Raw genomic sequence first — 17,415 nt, forward strand, 5'->3', positions numbered from 1 at the left:
CAAAAGTAGTGCCTTATAGGTAACAGGGTGTCATTTGGGAAGCAACCTCAGTCTGCAACAGTTTTACCTCTGTGAAGAGTAAACAATGCCTCTTCACATGGGACCGTGGGGAGGAGGAAGAGGAGGAGAGGTGGGTCGTTACAGTACAGTACCTGGGGCGTTTTGGAAAGACTGGGAGCGTAATAGAGGTCTCCCTGCAGGTGAAGTCATGTCTGCTGGGCTGAAGAAGTCTCCTCCACCAGTGGGCCCTGAGGGAGAGTCACATACCCCTACACTGGGGCCAGCCATGCTGAAGTCTGGGAGAACAGACAGACAAAGACAAACACTGTCAGTCTCAGTCATTCAAATGGACATGCACAGCGGCAATAAAATGAAGGAAGCTTATAGAGACAGACACATGCAGGTCTATTTGCCATTCAAACCCAATAGAACATACACTGTGTGCACAATTATTAGGCAAGTCAGTATTTTGACCATATCATCATTATTATGCATATTTCCCAACTCCAAGCTGAATAAACGGGAATGCTTATTGGATTTAAGCATATCAGGTGATGTGTATTTGTGTAATGAGGAAGGTTGTGACCTAACGAGATCAACACCCTATATCAAGGTGTGTATAATTATTAGGCAGCTTCTTTTCCTCAGGCAAAATGGGCCAAAAAAGAGATTTAACTGACTCTGAAAAGTCAAAAAGTATTTCAGAGGGATGCAGCACTCTTGAAATTGCTAAGTTATTGGGGCGTGATCACAGAACCATCAAACGTTTTGTTGCAAATAGTCAACAGGGTCGCAAGAACCGTGTTGAGAAAGAAAGATGCAAATTAACTGCCAAAGATTTGAGAAGAATCAAACGTGAAGCTACCAGGAACCCATTATCCTCCAGTGCTGTCATATTCCAGAACTGCAACCTACCTGGAGTGCCCAGAAGTACAAGGTGTTCAGTGCTCAGAGACATGGCCAAGGTAAGGAAGGCTGAAACCCGACCACCACTGAACAAGACACATAAGTTGAAACGTCAAGACTGGGCCAAGAAATATCTGAAGACAGATTTTTCAAAGGTTTTATGGACTGATGAGATGAGAGTGACTCTTGACGGACCAGATGGATGGGCCCGTGGCTGGATCAGTAACGGGCACGGAGCTCCACTTCGACTCAGACGCCAGCAAGGTGGAGGTGGGGTACTGGTATGGGCTGGTATTATTCAAGATGAGCTAGTTGGACCTTTTCGGGTTGAAGATGGACTCAAACTCAACTCCCAAACCTACTGCCAGTTTTTAGAAGACACTTTCTTCAAGCAGTGGTACAGGGAAAAAGTCTGCATCTTTCAAGAAGACCATGATTTTTATGCAGGACAATGCTCCATCGCATGCATCGAAGTACTTCACTGTGTGGCTAGCCAGTAAAGGCCTTAAAGATGAAAGAATAAAGACATGGCCCCCTTCCTCACCTGACCTAAACCCTATTGAGAACTTGTGGTACCTTCTTAAACGGTCGATTTACGGTGAAGGAAAACAGTACACCTCTCTGACCAGTGTCTGGGAGGCTGTGGTTGCTGCTGCACAAAAAGTTGATCGTCAACAGATCAAGAAACTGACAGACTCCATGGATGGAAGGCTTATGACTGTTATTGAAAAGAAGGGTAGCTATATTGGTCACTGATTATTTTTTTAAATGTCAGAAATGTTTATTTGTAAATTTTGAGTTGTTTGTTTATTATTCTCACTTTAACAGATGAAAATAAACAAGTGAGATGGGGAACTTTTCGTTTTTCATTTAGTTGCATAATAACTCAGCACACTAATAGTTGCCCAATAATTGTGCACACATAGATATTCTCCAAAGACAGCCAAAACCTAACTTTTACTTTCTTAAATATTCAGGTTTGAGGTTTATTAACATTTTGGATTGACTGAGAGCACTGTAGTTGTTCAATAATAAAATGAATCCTCAAACATACAACTTGCCTACATAGGCCAAGTGAGGCCCAGAAATATGACCAAGACCAAGCAGCAGAAGAGGAAGATTAGAAGATTAAGGTTTAGGCATTTTACCAGGTAGAGAGTAGGAAGAGTGTGTCCGCTCCAGAATGTGACTGTGAAGATTAGGCTGGAATAGAGGACACAGATATACACAGTTATTTATATTCATGATACAGTATTCATTCATAAACTACATTAATCATTGCTCTTCCCAGGGGGTTTGTTGTGAGAAGTCAGTTGCATTTAGCCAGGGTCATTTAAAATGATAATATCCATTTTAATAAGGGGTCATTAAGGCAACAATTAAGATCTATTTAGTGTCCAACTCCTTTACTTTGGTCTAAATATTTTAACCACCATAATCTGAACGAAAAACGAACTCTAAACCCTCCTAAACAGGAAACAAACCCTCTAGTCACAGCTCTATTTTATTTCCTTGAATTACTGCAGTGTAATGACTGGTCACGAGAACATGCAGTAACGACTAGGCAAAGACATAAATGTCCAGGGGTCCACTTCGGTTCTTGTCTTCCATGAGGAGTTTTATATCAACAAATAACTTCTCAGAACCCATCTGAGATGTTGTTAAGAATAGAATAATAGAAGCAGATATGCCCCTAACCTAAACCATAACCCTAGTACACAATCAGGACAGAGACAGACAAGTTTCAAAGTTGTGGTTACATTCTCTCAGACAGAACTCATTTTCTATGTTTTTCAAGGGGAAGAGGCCCGGGGGTTTACGTGGGACACAATTAGCCCAGAAACATATAAGGCCATAGCGGTTCTCAGTTAGAGATGTGGTCGGGTTAGCAGCCTGTTTTCAATCAGGTCCTGGTCCAGAGCCAGGAAGGAAAGATTTCCAGGACAGGACAGCCTGAGGTAATTATGTACCTAGGGGGTAGTGTGTGTATGTATGTATGTATGTGTGTGTGTGGCATGCGTGTGTGTGTGTGTGTTTGTAGGAGGAGGAGTTACTGGTCCTCCCGACCCACATGAAATAACACATTGTTCTCCACTGTTCTCCTAGATCCATTTACTGGAAGGCTCAGCACAGCAGGCAGGTTGTGTTCTGAGGATAGGAACATGTCCTGGCAGTACAGACTCTTCTCTCCTGGCTGCCCCTATCTAGGTACATGTGCGTCCCAAATTGCACCCTATTCCCATTATAGTGCACTACTTTTGACCAGGGCCGATACACCCTTTCTCAGTGAACCACTCTGAACCTAAATAATGGTCTAGTTATATTATCTAGAACTGGACTCTAGTCATAGTCATAGACTAAGTCATAGACTGTTCTCTCTGCTACCACAGTCTGCTAAGTCTGGAACCAACAGGACCCTGAACAGCTTCTACCCTCAAGCCATAAGACTGCTAAATAGTTAACCAAATAGCTACCTGGACAATCTGCATTGACCCCCTCTCTTTTGACTCAACACATACGCTGCTGCTACTGCTTATTATCTATCCTGTTGCCTAGTCACTTTACCCCTACCTACACTACCGGTCAAAAGTTTTAGAACACCTACTCATTCATTTTACTATTTTCTACATTGTAGAATAATAGTGAAGACATCAAAACTATGAAATAACACATATGGAATCATGTAGTAACCAAAAAAGTGTTAAACAAATTAAAATATATTTTATATGTGAGATACTTCAAATAGCCACCCTTTGCCTTGATGACAGCTTTGCACACTCTTGGCATTCTCTCAACAAGCTTCATGAGGTAGTCACCTGGAATGAATTTCAATTATCAGGTGTGCCTTCTTAAAAGTTAATTTGTGTGGAATTTATTTCCTTCTTAATGCGTTTGAGCCAATCAGTTGTGTTGTGACAAGGTGGGGGTGGGGGGGGTATACAGAAGATAGCCCTATTTGGTAAAATACCAAGTCTATATTATGGCAAGAACAGCTCAAATAAGCAAAGAGAAATGACAGTCCATCATTACTTTAAGACACGAAGGTCAGTCAATACGGAACATTTCAAGAACTTTGAACGTTTCTTCAAGTGCAGTCACAAAAACCATCAAGTGCTATGATGAAACTGGCTCTCATGAGGACCGCCACAGGAATGGAAGACCTCTGCTGCAGAGGATAAGTTCATTAGCGTTACCAGCCTCATAAATTGCAGCCCAAATAAATGCTTCACAGAGTTCAAGTAACAGACACATCTCAACATGTTCAGAGGAGACTGTGTGAATCAGGCCTTCATGGTCGAATTGCTGCAAAGAAACCACTACTAAAGGACACCAAGAAGAAGAGACTTGATTGGGCCAAGAAACACGAGCAATGGACATTAGACCGGTGGAAATGTGTCCTTTGGTCTGGAGTTCAAATTGGGGATTTTTGATTCCAACCGCCGTGTCTTTGTGAGACGCGGTGTTGGTGAACAGATGATCTCTGCATGTGTTTATCCCACCATAAAACATGGAGGAGGAGGTGTTATGGTGTGGGGTTGCTTTGCTGGTGACACTGTCTGTGACACACTTAACCAGCATGGTTACCACTGCATTCTGCCTTACCATCTAGTTTGGGCTTAGTGGGACTATCATTTGTTTTTCAACAGGACAATGACCCAACACACCTCCAGGCTGTGTAAGGGCTATTATACCAAGAACGAGAGTGATGGAGTGCTGCATCAGATGACCTGGCCTCCACAATCCCCCGACCTCAACCCAATTGAGATGGTTTGGGATGAGTTGGACCGCAGAGTGAAGGAAAAGCAGCCAACAAGTGCTCAGCATATATGGGAACTCCTTCAAGACTGTTGGAAAAGCATTTGAGATGAAGCTGGTTGAGAGAATGCCAAGAGTGTGCACAGCTGTCATCAAGGCAAAGGGTGGCTATTTGAAGAATCTCAAATATTAAATATATTTTGAATTGTTTAACACTTTTTTGGTTACTACATGATTCCATATGTGTTATTTCATAGTTTTGATGTCTTCACTATTATTCTAGAATGTAGAAAATAGTAAAAATTAAGAAAAACCCTTGAATGAGTAGGTGTTTTAAAACCTTTGACCGGTAGTGTATATTTACATATCTACCTCAATTACCTCTTACCCCTACACCAATCGGTATTGGTACCCCGTGTATATAGCCAAGTTATTGTTACTCATTGTGTATTTATTCCTCGTGTTTTTATCTTTATATTATTTTTCTATTTTTCTCTCTGCATTGTTGGTAAGTAAGCATTTCACTGTTTGTCTACACCTGTTGTTTACGAAGCATGTGACAAATACATTTTATTTGATTTTGGTTTGATTTAGTGTACACACCGTAGGGTGGGAGAAGAAAGAGGGAGGCATGGTGGTGCACTTCCACTAATGACGTCATAGGATTTATATGGAGGTTTAAGAGCTTTTTAGTCCTGATTACAGTATTACTCCTGTTGCTTTTGTTCAGAGCACACTTTCTCCATAACTCCTGTCTCTTAGGCATTTTCCCCACTAGGCCCATACTAAACACACTCTTCTACTTGTAACATATTTATGACCTGCCCAGGATAAGCACAGCTGGGGGTATTGTATTTAAACTAATGTAATGTATAATGTACAAATGCTCCCTTACTCTATGTCTTTATTCTTTAGCCATAACTCCCTATAGCTCCCTAAAGCTCCCTATAGCTCCCTATAGTTCCCTAAATCTCCCTAAAGCTCCCTATAGCTCCCTAAATCTCCCCATAGCTCCCTAAATATCCCTATAGCTCCCTAAAGCTCCCTATAGCTCCCTATAGCTCCCTAAATCTCCCTAAAGCTCCATATAGCTGCCTAAAGCTCCCTATAGCTCCGTAAAGCTCCCTATAGCTCCATATAGCTCCCTAAATCTCCCTAAAGCTCCATATAGCTCCCTAAAGCTCCCTATAGCTCCGTAAAGCTCCCTATAGCTCCATATAGCTCCCTAAATCTCCATAAAGCTCCCTATAGCTCCCTAAAGCTCAATATAGCTCCCATAGCTCCCTATAGCTCCCTAAAGCTCCCTAAATCTCCCTAAAGCTCCCTATAGCTCCCCATAGCTCCCTATAGCTCCCTAAATCTCCCTATAGCTCCCTATAGCTCCCTAAAGCTCCCTATAGCTCCATATAGCTCCCTACAGCTCCCTATAGCTCCCCATACCTCCCTAAATCTCCCTATAGCTCTCGAAAGCTCCCTAAATCTCCCTATAGCTCCCTAAAGCTCCCTATAGCTCCCTAAATCTCACTAAAGCGCCCTATAGCTCCCTAAATCTCCCTATAGCTCCCTAAAGCTCCCTAAAGCTCCCTATAGCTTCCTAAATCTCCCTAAATCTCCCTATAGCTCCCTAAATATCCCCATAGCTCCCTGAATCTCCCTAAATCTCCCTATAGCTCCCTATAGCTCCCTATAGCTCCATATAGCTCCATATAGCTCACTAAAGCTCCCTATAGCTCCCCATAGCTCCCTAAAGCTCCCGAAAGCTCCCTAAATCTCCCTATAGCTCCCTAAAGCTCCCTATAGCTCCCTAAATCTCACTAAAGCTCCCTATAGCTCCCTAAATCTCCCTATAGCTCCCTAAAGCTCCCTATAGCTCCCTAAAGCTCCCTATAGCTCCCTAAAGCTCACTATAGCTCCCTATAGCTCCCTAAATCTCCCTAAAGCTCCCTAAAGCTCCCTAAATATCCCTATAGCTCCCTAAAGCTCCCTATAGCTCCCTATTGCTCCCTAAAGCTCCCTATAGCGCCCTACATCTCCCTAAAGCTCCCTATAGCTCCCTAAATCTCTCCATAGCTCCCTAAATCTCCCTAAATCTCCCTATAGCTCCCTAAAGCTCCCTAAAGCTCCCTATAGCTCCCTAAAGCTTCCTATCGCTACCCATAGCTCCCTAAATATCCCTATAGCTCCCTAAAGCTCCCTATAGGTCACCATAGCTCCCTAAATCTCCCTAAAGCTCCCTATAGCTCCCTAAATCTCCCTAAATCTCCCAATAGCTCCCTATAGCTCCCTATAGCTCCCTAAAATACATTGACCGCAAAAGGAAATGAAAATATGTATGTACATTCACACCTAATCCACAAGAGGATTCACACCCAATTCACATAAGATTCCTCCTCAATATATGACCACACAGCTAGCAGTACATACCATGATGACGCAGAGTCTGTGAACATTTGAACATTTGAAAGTCAGTGAAATGGTTTTGGTGATGTGGGAACCCAGAGCTGGTATTGGTACTGGTACTGTTACTGGTATTGGTACTAGTAGTGGTACTTACCTGGGATGCGGACAGTGAGTTGTGGTGTTGTGGGCGTGGTGCTCCATGGCTGCCGCCCACGTGGCCCATGTGCTCCTTCATCAGAGCCTCCGCCCTCTTGATGATGTCACCCATGCGGTGGATAAACCCCTCCTTTTCTGCTGGCAGGATGAACTCATTGTGAACCTGTAAAATACAGACGCAATTAACACATTAATAACACATGAATAACAAAATTATTATAACATTAATTACCTAATAATAACACATTGATAATATATGTCTGTCTGTCTGCCTGCCTGTCTGTCTAATTGTCCATCCTTCCGTTCATCCATCTGTCCTTCCATCTTCAGTTATTGTGTATTGTGTCATAAGTGGCTTCTTGTCCAACCTTCATAGTATACTAATTTGTTGAAGCAGTCTGAGTGTATGTGGTGCAAATTCTATGAATTGTGGGTTGTTTGGGTGGTTGGGTGGTGGGGTGTGGTGTGGTGAATAGGTTGGCTCTCCTGTCAGCATGTCTTAATTCAGCTCGTATAGTGCTGGTGTGCTGCACTAATAGGGGCATTTATGAGACCTGACCAGATCTGTGCCAAGACTGGCCTAAACAAAAGCTTGCTGTGTTTCATTCAGAGTCGGAATAAACAGAACACTCAGTGAACACAACGTTCTAGAATCTACCACCAACAGAAGCCGAAAATACCACTACCTCATCATGCCTACGTGCTTTGTGTATCCCTACGCCAGAACCTCCCCAAGTTCGTAATCAAAACTAAATTAGACACACGTGTGTAAACTGCTTATCTTCTTGCCTCACATCCCCCTAACCAAGATAAAGCTACATGACACAGAAACACAGAGACAAGAGTGTTTTAACTGGAAGTGGAATGTAGAGTCTGTGCTGCTGTGTGAGACAGGAGTAGATAGGGGTCTCTGCCATTAAGATAAGCTGATTGTGCTTCATTTGTCCTGCGTTTATAGGCTCTTCCTTCAGCATAATGAGTCTGTCACACAGAGATAATAATATGACTGTCATCACTGATAATTTGTGTAAACGTTTTTTTTTTTACGACAATAACTTCATAACAATGATATGCAGATGATTCAACTAAATAAATCCCTAAATGACCTAAGGCTATTCACACCCTAGAGGTGACAACTAACCATGACAGCTGCAATGTCCTCTGGGTTGTCTCCGTCCAGGTCGAACTTGAAGGTAACCATCTTGTCATTGTGAGTCTGCAGCTGACACTCCACCACCCGGTCGTCTTTGTCAGAGAGCTGCACAGAGACACCATCCACCAGTGTTAGTTTGTTTATGTTATGTAGAATAGAAAGACACTGGGGAAGCAGCAGAACAAAGATAGAGCACTCTGTGTGTGTGTGTGTGTGTGTGTGTGTGTGTGTGTGTGTGTGTGTGTGTGTGTGTGTGTGTGTGTGTGTGTGTGTGTGTGTGTGTGTGTGTGTATGCGTGTGTGTGTATGCGTGTGTGTGTGTGTGTGTGTGTGTGTGTGTGTGTGTGTGTGTGTGTGTATGCATACATGCACCTACTGTATGTGTATGAGGTAGAGTATGGTCTGAGTGGCACAGTTGGTAGAGCATGGCAGATGCAACGCCAGGGTTGTGGGTTTGATTCCCACTGGGGAACAGTACGAACATGTATGTACTCACTACTGTAAGTCGCTCTGGATAAGAGTGTCTGTTAAATGACTAAAATGTAAATGTTTGTTTCTGCTTCCCCAGGCCATTGAGACAAGGTGTTCTGGTCACAAGAGCATACTGTACCATCAGCATAACCTGTCACTTCTGGTTACTTTTTAAAAGGACATTCTATCCCAAAATGAATGAAAATTTAATTATGTTGACACCATCTGAAATATAATTTTCCCTTTAAAAGCATTACAACCTGTAGCCCAACTGATGCAGCATAGCAGCTTTAAATAAATAGGCTGAATCATAAAAAATGTAAATAAATGTGTCAAATGCTTAAAAGCGTGTCTCAGCAGAATATCTCCCCCAAAATAATACAATGTAATCATATTATTTTGAGTGGCGGTGACGATTTATGGGGCGTTGCTGCTAAATTAATATAGGAGAAACACTGCAAAGTATGCATATCCAAATGGCAACCTATTGGTACCCTATTCCTCCACTATATAGGGAATAGGGTGTCATTTGGGATGGGCCCTAACTGTGGACTTTCAGACTTGACAATCACTTGTATAGAATAGTCTTGATTGATTAATTGATTGATTTGTTTTACTCCAGTGATCCGCAGTCTTGAACGGGCCCTCCTCCAGAACAGCTTGCCAGCCGTGCGCCTGGCAGCAGTCTTGCCACTCCTCTCTGATAGGCCCTCGTAGCCGTCACTCAAACCCGAGGTCATGTCGGATGTGTAGCTGTGAAGATGATTGATATGTTAGTGAATTTGTGTCATAACTGCCATAACACCACTGGTGCATTTTGTGTTGCAGCCATTTATGAGTTAATATATGCTATGCTATGAGGAAGAAATTGAAATAACCAGCTGCCAAAACAGGATCTCTAAGTTTTGGGAAACAGAGCTAGACCGTTATACATGCCAAATAAAGCCCAATGTGAGGATATAGTAAACATCAGTGTGCTGTAATATGGGCCTACAGCGTTTGGGACAAATCTCCTATAGAAAACAAATACACAGTCATAGTAAAGGAACAACAAATCCACATATTCTGTTCAGCAGTGTAGTTTTTATATAATGTAAAAGTGCATGTTACACAGCCTGGGAGAACATGCATTACTTTTTAAAAAAGCTTAAATTCAGTCCCCTCGGTCTCTTAGTGCCGTGGTCCCTGATTTATCCCTCCCTCCATCCACCACTCCAGCAAAGATTTACAGACAGATGCTCTCCTGGTTGGCAGGTTCCACTGAGCTTTCTAACCATCCTCTAAAATCTGAAGTACTTTTTGATAACTTCAGTTCACGGCGGACAAAGCTGGTTGTTCACCCACTCAGGATGGAGGTAATGGGGAAATGGAAATGTTTTTGTTTACATTCTTCTTGTTTATGACATACTTGTTTGGTCTTATGTATTGGTGTTGAGTTTCAGTTTTTAAGTAGTGTTTTTGCTGACTAACTGTAAAAATGTATTTCCCACTTGCGAACTAAAGTATAATCTTTCTAATCGCCGTGTATAGATTCATTAGTAGCACACGCTGAAGATGTTTTGGAACACAAGATACCTTAGACAGAATGGGAACCAGATGACAACACACACAGGCACACGCACGCATTCACACACGCATTCACGCACGCACGCACGCACGCACTCACAAACACCCCCTAGCCAGAAACATCTGATACTAAAGTAAAACAGACAGAAACCTCAAAGTCCATTGTTCTTCAATCACTAGACTAGGGAGGGGCTGTTGTTTCCCTCAGATCAGTCTGCTATTCGGACACACAGATGTGTACGGAGGCGTATGAAGCCTAGAGGTTAGAGGGTGGAATAGGAACCTGGCAACTGGGGGTCTGTTTGTGTATTCCACTGCTGCTGGAAGCACCCCCAAAAACAGATCAAGGAATGCGGCACTGACTGACCCTGTGCCTCTCAACGAGTGTGTGTGTATGTGTGTGCGTGCGTGTGTGTGTGTACGTGTGTGTGTCTGGGTGTGATGGGAAAGGCAGTCTCTTTCTAATAAAAATAGACAATAAAGTATTTATTCTAGGGAAGAGGCTGAGGAGCGTACCTGTCCACAGGTGAGGTGAAACCACTGGGAGCACGTCCTCCAGAGTGTCCATGCTCCGTATTACCCAATACTGCAATACTCTACAAACGGGAAAAGGAGAGGGGACAGTTAAGCATAAGGCAACAGACACAGAAACATAGTGTATAATGGTAATTAAAAAACAAACAGGGACAGTTCAGGTAGAGTTGCTAGTCATCCCCTCTCTACTACTCTTAGACTTGGATAACTAGCTCACTATTTGTCCCATTCACTCACAGAGGGAAAGCGGAGGGCTGGGATGGGGTGGTGGTGAGGGTGTCCGTTGAGGGCGGTAGTCCCTGTCCCAGTGTTCAGGGTCGGCGTGGGAGGGATCAGGGTTGACCCGTTGAGGCTGACCGCTATCTCCAGGGGGTCCTGGAGACCAGAGGAGCTGAGATAGCCGTCTGTCTCACAGTCAGCTGTTACAACAAACACATGAGACATGAGCCATGAGCATGTGACTGACCAGGCAGGGCCGCATTCACTGACGTGACGCACACACACGCTGGGTTGTTTGGATGACCCAACTGCTGGGTTGCAGGCATTGGGTCACTTAGTTGGATTGTTCTCCTTTAAAATAGAAAGGTTGGGTTGTTGATGCTGGGTAAAAAGCTGAGGGATGGGGCTGGAGAAATGTAACCACTCTCAAATTCATAGACAGAGCTATGGATGAAAGGACTGACGATCCAGTGTTCGTTTACATTTACTTTGTTTACAAACATTGTAGTAAAACAAGCTTATATTTTGGGTTCTGATGGGGTATGATAGTTCAACTAAGCTCATGAGGCATTTATAAGTTATATTCTTCAAGAATCAATGGGTGCATATCATTATTTAATAAGTCCTAAATGGATCTAGCAACTGCTGATTGCCCTTTAAGGTTGAACACTGACACTTTTGTAGCGTTAATGAGGCTTACATAAGTTCCTCAAGAGCCTATGCATATCCCAGTGTTGGGATAGTTACCACTTTGTTACAATATATACATAATAATGTATAATGATTTTACACTGAACAAAAATATAAACGCAACATGTAAAAGTGTTGGTCCCATGTTTCTTGAGCTGAAATAAAAGATCCCAGACATTTTCCAAATGCACAAAAAGCTTATTTCTCAAAAATGTTGTGCACAAATTTGTTTACATCCCTGTTAGTGAGCATTTCTCCTTTGCCAAGATAATCCATCCACCTGACATGTGTGGCATATCAAGAAGCTGATTAAACAGCATGATCATTACACAGGTGCACCTTGTGCTGGCGACAATAAAAGGCCACTCTAAAATGTGCAGTTTTGTCACACAACACAATGCCACAGATGTCTCAAGTTTTGAGGGAGCGTGTAATTGGCATGCTGACTGCAGGAATGTCCACCAGAACTGTTGCCAGATAATTTAATGTTAATTTCTCCACCATAAGCCACCTCCAACGTCGTTTTACAGAATTTGGCAGTACGTCCAACCAGCCTCACAACCGCAGACCACGTGTAACCACACCAGCCCAGTACCTTCACATCTGGCTTCTTCACCTGAAGGATAGTCTGAGACCAGCCATCCGGACAGCTGATGAAACTGTGGGTTTGCACAACCGAAGAATTTCTGCACAAACTGCGTGCTCGTCATCCTCGACAGGGTCTTGACCTGACTGCAGTTCGGCGTCGTAAGTGACTTCAGTGGGCAAATGCTCACCTTAGATGGCGACTGGCACGCTGGAGAAGTGTGCTATTTACGGACGAATCCCGGTTTCAACTGTACCAGGCAGATGGCAGACAGCATGTATGGCGTCATGTGGGCGAGTGGTTTGCTGAAGTCAACGTTGTGAACAGAGTGCCCCATGGTGGCGGTGGGGTTATGGTATGGGCAGGCATAAGCTACGGACAATGAACACAATTGCATTTTATCAATGGCAATTTGAATGCACAGAGATACCGTGACGAGATCCTTAGGCCCATTGTCTTGCCATTCATCCGCCGCCATCACCTCATGTTTCAGCATAATAATGCATGGCCCCATGTCGCAAGGATCTGTACACAATTCCTGGAAGATGGAATGTCCCAGTTCTTCCATGGCCTGCATACTCACCAGACATGTCACCCATTGAGCATGTTTGGGATGCTCTGGATCGACGTGTACGACAGCGTGTTCCAGTTCCCGCCAATATCAAGCAACTGCGCATAGCCATTGAAGAGGAGTGGGACAACATTCCACAGGCCACAACCCAACCAACAGCCTGATCAACTCTATGCGGAGGAGATGTGTCGCGTTGCATGAGGCAAATGGTGGTCACACAAGGTACTGTCTGGTTTTCTGATCCATGCCCCTACCTTTTTTTAAGGAATCTGTTACCAACAGATGCATGTCATGTGAAATCCATAGATTAGGGCCTAATGAATTAATTTCAATTGACTGATTTCTTTATATGAACTGTAACTCAGTACAATCTTTGAAATTGCATGTTGTGTTTAAATATTTGTTCAGTGTACAAATGTAACATGATTAACAGGAATTACACTTACTCTCACGGCTGGCCAAAAATAACTACATGAAAGCTACGCCACTTATGGGCCACGCCTCCTGAAAATAACCTATGGATTACATTAAAAAGACCCAGCTGCTGGGTCAACCCAGAATGAAAGTGAATAAAAACCCAACTGATGGTTAAATTAACCCATGTTTGGCTAATTCCAACAACCCAACATGTTGGGTTATTCTAGCAACCCAACTGGCTGAGTCAAAATAACCCAGCGTGTGTTCTGTCCAATATTTACCCAGTGCTGGTTTACCAAATAACCCAAATTGGGTTGTTTTTAACCCAGCATTTTTTATTAGTGTGCACACACACACGGAGAGGACTCAGAGGATTCACTATTGATTAACACCATGGTGAGTACACAATGACAAATGTGGAAGAACACAGCTCCAATATCGAAACTAGATTAACATGAATTATTTGGGACCTACAGTCAAAGAGAGTTTTAATAGACTTCCTGCTGGTCACTAGAAAACATTTGAGGACAATCACATGAACACACGCACGCACGCACGCACACACACACACACACACTCAACTGGAGAGGTAAGACCATCTAGGACTTAATGATTAAGATATCCTCAGGCTCATATTTCATTCTCTCAGGGCCTAGTCAGGGCCATTCAGCACAACAACAGTTATGAAATCAACAAATACTGCCAAATACTGCCATAATGGACATTGCTTTTATAACCTCAGAGAGCTATTGAAATGCCACACCCGGTCTCAAGGTTGAAAATAGACCTTGTTGACCAGTGAGACTGTGACATGTGATATAGTCTAATTCTGCATCCCAAATGGCACTCTATTACATTTTAATCATTTTTACATTTCAGTAATTTTAGCAGACGCTCTTATCCATTCCCTATATAGTGCGCTACTATGGGCCCTGGTCAAAAGTAGTGCACTATATAGGGAATACAGTGCCATTCGGGACGCAAACACAGCCTAAATCAGCTGAAGGTTAAGTTAAGTGTTCTCACAGTTGGCCGAGGAGCAGCTGGTGTGGTGGACCTGGAAGTGCTGGTGCTGGTCTGCCTCTGGTTCCTCTGGTTCAGGGATGAAGCTGGCATTGATGCCCAAGTTGATGCTCAGAGAGCTGTTGACGGGGGACAGGGTGTGGGTCAGAGGGTTCGGGCGGGGGTGACCCTGGCTTTGGGCCAGGGTGGGGGGCGGGGTGGGGACGAGGATGGGGCTCTGAGGAGTCTCCAATGTTGATGGAGACCTGTTGATTTTCGGGGAGGGCGGCTGCGGTGCAGGCTCAGGCTCCTCCTCAATGGCCTCCTTCTTCTTCTCTGTGAGGCGGCGCAGTTTCTCCCGCTGGCGCTTGATGCCGTTGACACGGTACCGGATGGCCTTGGCCACCAGCTTGAAGTCGGCCTCGCACACGAAGCCCAGCACCACCTGGGAGACAGACAAGGAAGGGACATAGCAGAGTCAGGGCACAATACTGGGACAAACAGGGAACATTTCACGGCCCATTTGCTACAGCATGAAAATAATCCTGCAGCAACAGGAAATGTGAATTATTATGTGGATTATGTTATGTTGATACATTTTTTGTAAGGGAAAATCAAGTCTGAAATTTCAAAGTGGAAGTTTAAAACTTCAGAAGCCTTTTAAAACCTTGAATACACTACACGTTTTAAATTCTCCTGCAACAGGGTTATAAAATTAAGATCCTACATCTGTACATCATGAAATGAAAAGACGTCAAGCTCATCACGACTGTGTATGCCTTGTCTGAGCCAATGGGTGGTCAGTAGCCTAGCGGTTAAGAGCGCTGGGCCAGTAACTGAAAGGTCGCTGGTTTGAAAACCTGACCGACTAGGTGAAAAATCTGTTGATGTGCCCTTGAGCAAGGCACGAGTGTCTGTGTGTTTTTGCTCAACCCTTGTACTTGATTGACTCAAATGTAAATGTAGAAAGGCTCATAGGGAAGGAGCCTACCTCCTGTTTCTGTAGCATGAGACAGCTTGGTGTACTTAAGTACACATACAGTGGGGAAAAAAAGTATTTAGTCAGCCACCAATTGTGCAAGTTCTCCCACTTAAAAAGATGAGGGAGGCCTGTAATTTTCATCATAGGTACACATCAACTATGACAGACAAATTAAGAAAAAAAAATCCAGAAAATCACATTGTAGGATTTTTGATGAATTTATTTGCAAATTATGGTGGAAAATAAGTATTTGGTCACCTACAAACAAGCAAGATTTCTGGCTCTCACAGACCTGTAACTTCTTCTTTAAGAGGCTCCTCTGTCCTCCACTCGTTACCTGTATTAATGGCACCTGTTTGAACTTGTTATCAGTATAAAAGACACCTGTCCACAACCTCAAACAGTCACACTTCAAACTCCACTTTGGCAAAGACCAAAGAGCTGTCAAAGGACACCAGAAACAAAATTGTAAACCTGCACCAGGCTGGGAAGGCTGAATCTGCAATAGGTAAGCAAATTGGTTTGAAGAAATCAACTGTGGGAGCAATTATTAGGAAATGGAAGACATACAAGACCACTGATAATCGCCCTCGATCTGGGGCTCCACGCAAGATCTCACACCGTGAGGTCAAAATGATCACAAGAACGGTGAGCAAAAATCACAGAACCACACGGGGGGACCTAGTGAATGACCTGCAGAGAGCTGGGACCAAAGTAACAAAGCCTACCATCAGTAACACACTACGCCGCCAGGAACTCAAATCCTGCAGTGCAAGACGTGTCCCCCTGCTTAAGCCAGTACATGTCCAGGCCCGTCTGAAGTTTGCTAGAGTGCATTTGGATGATCCAGAAGAGGATTGGGAGAATGTCATATGGTCAGATGAAACCAAAATATAACTTTTTGGTAAAAACTCAACTCGTCGTGTTTGGAGGACAAAGAATGCTGAGTTGCATCCAAAGAACACCATACCTACTGTGAAGCATGGGGGTGGAAACATCATGCTTTGGGGCTGTTTTTCTGCAAAGGGACCAGGACGACTGATCCGTTTAAAGGAAAGAATGAATGGGGCCATGTATCGTGAGATTTTGAGTGAAAACCTCCTTCCATCAGCAAGGGCATTGAAGATGAAACGTGGCTGGGTCTTTCAGCATGACAATGATCCCAAACACACCACCCGGGCAACGAAGGAGTGGCTTCGTAAGAAGCATTTCAAGGTCCTGGAGTGGCCTAGCCAGTCTCCAGATCTCAACCCCATAGAAAATCTTTGGATGGAGTTGAAAGTCCGTGTTGCCCAGTGACAGCCCCAAAACATCACTGCTCTAGAGGAGATCTGCATGGAGGAATGGGCCAAAATACCAGCAACAGTGTGTGAAAACCTTGTGAAGACTTACAGAAAACGTTTGACCTGTGTCATTGCCGACAAAGGGTATATAACAAAGTATTGAGAAACTTTTGTTATTGACCAAATACTTATTTTCCACCATAATTTGCAAATAAATTCATAAAAAATCCTACAATGTGATTTTCTGGATTTTTTTTGCTCATTTTGTCTGTCATAGTTGACGTGTACCTATGATAAAAATTACAGGCCTCTCTCATCTTTTTAAGTGGAAGAACTTGCACAATTGGTGGCTGACTAAATACTTTTTTTTCCCCACTGTATATGCTATCTTAATTTGACCAGTTTCTCACAGCAGGAAAATAATCCTGCAGCAACAGGACATGTGGATTATAATACATTTAAATTTTTGTAGGGGTTGATGTCTGACAATTTAAAGGGAAAATTACAAACTTTAGAAGTCTTTTTAAAGCATGAATACACTACATGTTTGCATTTCCTGCTGCGCAGAAAAATTATCTGCGACAACAGTGATCAAATAAAAAAATAGTAGACCTGTACACCCCCTGGACAGAACGCTAGTCTTGTAATTTGCTGTGTAGATAATCAATATGTATTGAGCAGATGCTGTCTATGTATGTAGGGGCTGATGCGTGGTGCGGTCTTC

At 43.4% G+C, this 17,415-nt stretch overlaps 1 protein-coding gene across 1 annotated transcript in view; it reads right to left on the bottom strand.

The window, feature by feature from the left end:
* Positions 1–17,415, bottom strand: part of LOC311100886 (serine/threonine-protein kinase WNK4-like) — a gene marked incomplete at its 5' end in the record, with an annotated part of 83,973 nt that overhangs the window by 6,849 nt on the left and 59,709 nt on the right. The window contains 8 exons of the mRNA XM_084141879.1: positions 153–296; positions 2,055–2,109; positions 7,217–7,381; positions 8,360–8,476; positions 9,459–9,594; positions 10,924–11,003; positions 11,179–11,360; positions 14,451–14,871. Of these exons, the coding sequence (XP_083998005.1) occupies positions 153–296; positions 2,055–2,109; positions 7,217–7,381; positions 8,360–8,476; positions 9,459–9,594; positions 10,924–11,003; positions 11,179–11,360; positions 14,451–14,871 (1,300 nt within the window). The remainder of the gene's footprint in view (positions 1–152; positions 297–2,054; positions 2,110–7,216; positions 7,382–8,359; positions 8,477–9,458; positions 9,595–10,923; positions 11,004–11,178; positions 11,361–14,450; positions 14,872–17,415) is intronic.

The sequence above is a fragment of the Coregonus lavaretus genome, assembly GCF_964263955.1.
Source record: "Coregonus lavaretus genome assembly, chromosome: 25".
Classification (NCBI taxonomy): domain Eukaryota; kingdom Metazoa; phylum Chordata; class Actinopteri; order Salmoniformes; family Salmonidae; genus Coregonus; species Coregonus lavaretus.